General features: G+C 69.2%; 1 protein-coding gene across 1 annotated transcript; it reads right to left on the bottom strand.

Annotated features, from left to right (window-relative positions):
• Positions 1-2,330: 2,330 nt before the first annotated feature.
• Positions 2,331-4,239, bottom strand: FUT7 (fucosyltransferase 7). Its single transcript, XM_044264199.1, has 3 exons — positions 4,226-4,239; positions 3,440-3,579; positions 2,331-3,346 (listed from the first exon to the last, which is right to left on the bottom strand). The coding sequence occupies exons 2-3, from the start codon at positions 3,450-3,452 to the stop codon at positions 2,331-2,333; spliced, it is 1,029 nt and encodes a 342-aa protein (XP_044120134.1). The 5' UTR covers positions 3,453-3,579; positions 4,226-4,239.
• Between the last annotated feature and the right edge of the window lie 1,840 nt (positions 4,240-6,079).

The raw sequence follows: 6,079 nt of genomic DNA, 5'->3' as shown, positions 1-6,079 counted from the left end.
CCGCTCGGCATCGCCCGCGCGGGGCGGGGCCTGGGGCGTCGGGGACCGGCTCCGCGCTGGCTCCGCCCCGGCCGCCGCGCCGACCGCCGCTCGCGCCCGCCCCCCGCCCGCGCCGCCCCCGCTTAAAGGAGCCGCGCGCCGCCCGCCGCCGCCCGTCGCGTCCCGAGCCCCAGCCGCCCTGCGGGGCGGGTCCCGGAGCTCCGCCCCGCGCGCCGGCCGCCGGCCTCGTGGGCCGCCCCCATCGCGCCCGGCCCCCGAGCTCGCGTCTAAGCCCCCGAGCCCCACCCCGCCGCCGGCGCGCTCTTCTCCCGGGGGCGTCTGTCCGGCAAGCCGAACCCCCGCTGGAATCTGCAGAGGCGCCCCAAGGTGGCCACTGGCCCCAGGGCGCCCTGAGGGGACGCTGGGGGCGGGAGTGCCCCCCCCCCCGCGGAGGTGCTGGGGGCAGGAATGTCGCCTGGACGTCAGAGCCAGGTCCCGGTGCCCGGGTCACCGCCAGGCTGGAAGGCGGTAGCCGCCCCGCGGGGGGAGGGGACCGCTCAGCGCCGGCGGGAGATCCCACCTGTGCGCGCCGGCCAGTGTCTGCCGTCCAGCCTTCAGGCGGCAGCGCTCCGGCCCCGCCAGCGGCTTCCTGACCCAGGCCGCTTGAGGCGGGGGTGGGCGCTTGTGAGGGGGTGCAGGGGGCTGTCCCGCCGCTGCGGGGATCCCCGGGTCCCTTGGGAATGAACCCCTCGGCGAGCAAGTGGCGGGATGGGCCTGGCCGGACTCTGGCCCGGGGACCGTTTCCTTGCAGACGGGGCGCCCAGGATGCTTGAGGAGACCGAGGCCGCGCCCTCGGCGAGGGGCTCCTTTCTCGGCCAAACCCGCGAGCCAGCCCCGCGGCGGCCGGTGGGACTCAGTGGAGCGGACGGCGCAGGGGCTGCAGCGGCCCAGAGCGGCCAGCAGAGGGCAGCAGAGGCAGGGAACCCTGCCCGAGCCCTGACGTCTCCTCCCTTCCCAATCTCAGTTTCCCCACTTGCCAACGGGAGGGGCAGGCCGCGGGATGTCCAGGGTCGGGGGTGCACATCCGGAGCGCACATAGAGGGCTCCCCTAAGCTGATGGCAGGCTTTGGGGGACTACAGCTACATGCCCCTCCCCAGCTCCTTCTTTACAATGGGGCAGGGCAGAGGGGGCCAATCCCCCGTCCTTATCCCTGGTCAGCATGTGGGGCGAGGTCAGTGACCCGCAGGCCCTTCCCACAAGCCACTGCCAACGGGGAGGGCAGCTTCCTGCCTGCAACTGCCACCCACCCCCATCTGGGGCAGGGACAAATCCTGACCTCTGCCCCAGGGGAGCAGCCTGTTGGGGCCCCTATCTGCAGTTCCAGCTTCTCTTCCCTGCCCCCACAGGCAGCCTGCCACAGGGGTTCCCCTGGTGCTGCCCGTGTGTGCTATCCACCACGGCTTCTACCCCTGCAGCCGGAAAATGAAATCCCAGGGCCTCCAGGACCAGGCTCCTTTGATCCCCCGCCCCCATCCAGGTTTCAGACCTCAGCACCCCCTACTCTCCACCCACCTTGGCCTTTTGGGGGTCAGGGAAAGCTCCCTGGTGCCGTGCCAGTCAGGTAGCAGGGGGTGAAGGAAGCTGGCAGGCACAGGCAGAGTGGTGTGGGGGAGGGACCCTATCAGGACAGGGAGGCCTGTGTGGCGGGGGTGGGGTGGGGTGGGTAAAGCTGCGGGGGAGGGCACACACGACCAGACTCAGCACGCGCCATTCTTGTCCTCCTTTCTTTACTGATCGCTGACCCTCCCGGAGATGCAGGCAGGCCGGCTTGTCCTGGCGTCCCCGGACCTGGCTCCAGCACAGTGCAGGGTGGGGGTGATGCACCTGCACGGCCCAAGCCAAGGGACCTCGGTGACAGAGGAGGTTTGGGGGCTCAGAGTTTTCCCTCCAGACTGCAGGAGGCCCAACCCCTGGCCTCTCCCAACCGCTTTCTGGGACAGAGGATCTCACGGGGGTTTTGTCAAGGTGGGAAGGGAGGTCCTCAGAGGTCCCTGGGAGCCTGTATCTTAGATCAACTCGCCACATGCACCTCCCCTAACTCTCTCCCACTCTCACCTTCACCCCCCAATGCCTGCTCCAGTGCCTGCCAGCCTCCTCCTCCAGGCAGTCTGCCCAGACCAGCCCACTCCCACCTGATCTCTGCTTTCCAGTTTCTAACCCAGCCTCTGCACTATCCTGATGGCCTGTGGGGGCCGGATGCCCGGTGGTTTGATTTCAACACCCAGCCCTTCCCCCCCCCCCGCCACCGGCGCCCAGCCACCTCTTCAGCCTCCTCCTCGCGGGCCGGAGCTCAGGCCTGGAACCAGGTCTTGAGGTCCCAGTACACCTGGCCTCGAGGCAAGTGGGGGTATTGGGCGCAGACGGCGCAGAAGCGCTCGCTCCAGTCCTCAAACAGCCGCACACGGAGCCGGTCTCGCCAGGCCAGGTAGCGCCGGTAGCCGCTGGCGTTCACGCCGGCCAGGAAGGAGGCCAGCTCCTGGGCCGAGCCGAAGTCATCCACGTGCACGAAGGCGTCAGCCGGTGCAAAGGCCTCGTAGTTGGCCCTCGGGGGCCCCAGCACCACGGGAACCGTCCCGGCGGCCAGTGCGTTGCGCCAGAACTTCTCGGTGATGTAGTCTCGGTGCTGTGAGTTCTCGAAAGACAGGTAGAAGAGGTACCGGGCCACGGTGGGCAGCAGGCAGCTGGCGCACAGCGGCTTCCCGTTGGCGCGGCCGAACACGTCCACGCGCAGGTGGGGCGCCAGCCGCCGGTACAGCTGCACACGCCGCTGCCGCGCCTGGAAGTTGCTGACCACCCAGGCCGCCACCCCCTTCTTGGCCGGCAGGGGCGGCGCGGGGCCCTCGTGGGGCTCCAGCCGGCCGTAGGGTACGAAGATATCAGAGTCTCGCCGGTAGCTTAGCACCCAGTTAAAGATCCCGCCGAGGCGACCGAGGCCGTGGGTGTGGCTGGGCGACTCCATGGAGGCCCACACCCAGGGCTGCCCCCGCGGCCGGCTGGCCAGGGGGAGGTGGGCCCGCCGGGTCTGCAGCTCGCGGTGATGGAAGACCACGGCATCCGCGCTGGCCAGCAGGCTGTGGTTGGTGCTCAGGTGGCAGTGGGCCACGCCGTAGCGGGTGCAGGTGTTGCTGGGCAGCTCGGGGGGCTGGTCGGCGAAGGGCCAGTGCCAGATGAGAACGAGGAGCGTTCGCGGGGGCGCGGGGACCCTCGCGGGGGCCGGCCCGAACTGCCACAGGAGCCACAGGGTGAAGAGGAGGGTGGCTCCGGCCAAGGCCCCCAAGGCCCGAAGCCTCTGGGAGGGGCTGCACCCTACACGGGACACAGGAAGAGACACTGTCTTCCCGTGGTCGCCTGTGGGCCCCGTCCCCCCAGCCCACAGCTCCCCGAAGATCAGACACTCACCGGCCGTCCCCATCCGCAGCTCCCAGAGTCAGCCACCCAGGACACCCAGGGATCTCAAATCACAGCAGCCACTGGGCAGAGACGCAGTCCAATCACAGCCGCAGCCCCTGCGCAGCCCCGCTGGAGGGAAGCCCTTTCATCTGCCGGGACAGAGACAGCAGGCTATCTTCCTGCCCCCGCCCCGCCCCTGCCCCCGCCCCAGGGGACCTTGGCATCAACCCCCCTCCTCACCTCCCCCACTCTGATCCTCTGGCTGCGGGGTGGGGGGAGGAGGGGCACCCTCAGGGCCCAAGATCAGGCCTCCCACCCCTGCCGGGCTCTGGGAGGCCTGAGGATGACCCGCCGGGCAGGCAAGATGGGGAGATGCCATCGCAGGTGGAGGCGGCCCCTGACATAAGGACCCCGCTAAGCCCACCACCCGACCCTCGGCAGCGCAGCGCCCCTCCTGTGGTGGCATCACCCACTTCCCGCTCAGCGCCCGCTTGTGCTGCTCCCAGACCCTCGGGCTGCAGATGTGCTGCGCTTGGCTCTCTGCCAAGAGGCTGAGGTTTCTGCCCCGGGTTCCAAGGGGGCTACCCCACCCCCACCTCACTCCACCTCACCTCCAGGACACCTCATCCTAGAGCCCAGATTCCAGGGGGACGGGTCTCTGTCCCTGGTCCCGGGAGTGTCAGACCCCATGAGGCCACACAGGCCCACGTGGGGCAGACGCCAGGCTGGGCTTGGCCCCCGGCGGGCGGGGGGGGGGGCTGCAGGACCACTGACCACTGTGCTTTCTTTCCTCACCCAAGGACACGTGTCCACAGAAGTCCCGTGGTCCCGGCCACCTGGAACGAGCTGCTGACACCGCCGAGAGGGGATGTGGACAGGGGCCTGCCCTCGGGGACTCCAGGCCTTCTCCTCCAGGCCCCGAAGCCCAGGATGGGGGTGGGGACAGAGAGGGGGCTTTCCAGACTGGAAAGGGAAGGAGTCGCTGTGTCCCTGACGCTGGCAGGTAGGGACTGGGTCCTGGTCCAGGAAAAAGAGGGCAGGAGTCCAGAGGCTTTCTCCTTTCCCCACCCCTACCCTCGGACCAGCCCTGGGGGCCCAGGCCTGGAGGTCAAGTTCCTTCCCCTTCTGCTCCAGTTCCTCTGAGCTGGAGAGAGAGCAAGTCAGCATGATCCGACTTCCCTTGAGCTCTGACCTGCTCCCCAATCAGCCAAGCTGGTGCCCCACCGGCTTCCTCCCCCCACTGCTGCTGGACCCCTCTTGGTCCTGGATGTGGCAGGACAAGGACTGGCTCTCAGGTTCTGCATCCGGAGGCTTCAGGCCGCTCACGTTCTTGAGGTCCATGGGATGGGGGTCATGGAAGGAGGCGCGAACAGGAACCACGACTTGGGTCAGCTGCCCCTCGCCATCCTGGGGGCTTTCAGCCACCCCATGGTCCCCCTCCTGCTTCCCTCTTGGGTGCCTGGGGTTGCTGGCCTCCTCCAGCTCCTGCCTGTTGGTGAGGACCAGACTGGTATCGGGGTGGGGGTGGGGAACTGGCGTTGCACCCACGGAGGAGATGGGCGAGCGCAGGAGAGGGGGCTGTGGGCATCTCTGAGGCTCCACAGACCCGGCAAAACCTCTGAGCTGCCATGCGGTGGGGCTTTGCGCAATCTCCCGGGAGGGAGGGGAGGCGGTAGGATCTGGCGGAAACCGTCTGGTGGCCTGTGGTGCACAGGCAGCTGCCCGGCCTGACTGCCTGGGGTGGGCACCAGGGCTCGAGGAGAGCCCGCAGCTATGGCTGGTCTTTGTGCTTTCAGCCGCGCGACGACTAGGCAGATGGCCACAGGGGCCCTGGGCCTTCGGCCGCACCCTGGCCCTTCTGCCCTGGCAGGGGGACCGCAGAGGAGCCACGCCCTGGCTTCCGGCCTTACTCCAGCCCACCTTTCCGTGGGGCGGGCACCCTGCAGTTGGTGAGGTGTGCGAGGAGCCGATCCCGCCTCTGGCTGCCGGTGCCCCTGCCCTTCCTGTTTGCACGGCCAGGCTGGCCGGGGCCCCTGCCACAGGCCTCCCCCGTACCCACAGACTGCTCCCTTCCTGGGTGGGAAGCCAAGCAAGCCTCCCACTCTGCCCGGCGTCTGCTGCCCCCCGCCCCGCCACACCCCTGCCAGCTCGGGTTGGCAACCACGGGGCCCCTGTCGTGGGAACGTGCTGGCTGGGAAATGGGGCCCCGAGATTTGGTCCAGAAACAGGTCAGAGTGAGAGAGCTCTCGAGCAAAGTGAGGAAGGAGAGACCGCACGAGTCAAAGGGAAAGTGGGGGCCTCATCCGCCCGCTCGGCCCAGGCCCTGTGGCTCACTGGGACCCAGGCGGGCACCTCACTCCAGCACCGCAGCCCGTGAGCTTCTGGGAGTCAGGGGCGCAGTGTCCCTCCCGCAGCCCCGGCCCTGGTCCCACCGCGAGGCCAGCCTCCTGGGGGGCACCTGCTGAAGAAAGCGCAAACTGGAGGAGGCCAGGCCACTGGCCTGTGACCGCCTCTCCCTTGCAGGCAACAGCACCGAGGGCAATGGGGGGCAGACCTGGCTTTAGCCCCAGCCTGGGGGTGCCCCAGGGAGAGCGCCCCCGCCCGCCCCAAGGCTGAGCTTGAGCAAGGCGGAGGCCATCCGCGTGCCCA

The sequence above is a fragment of the Neovison vison genome, chromosome 9, assembly GCF_020171115.1.
Source record: "Neovison vison isolate M4711 chromosome 9, ASM_NN_V1, whole genome shotgun sequence".
NCBI lineage: Eukaryota > Metazoa > Chordata > Mammalia > Carnivora > Mustelidae > Neogale > Neogale vison.
Note: the sequence above shows the minus strand (reverse complement) of the source record. Positions and strands in the feature narration are given on the sequence as shown.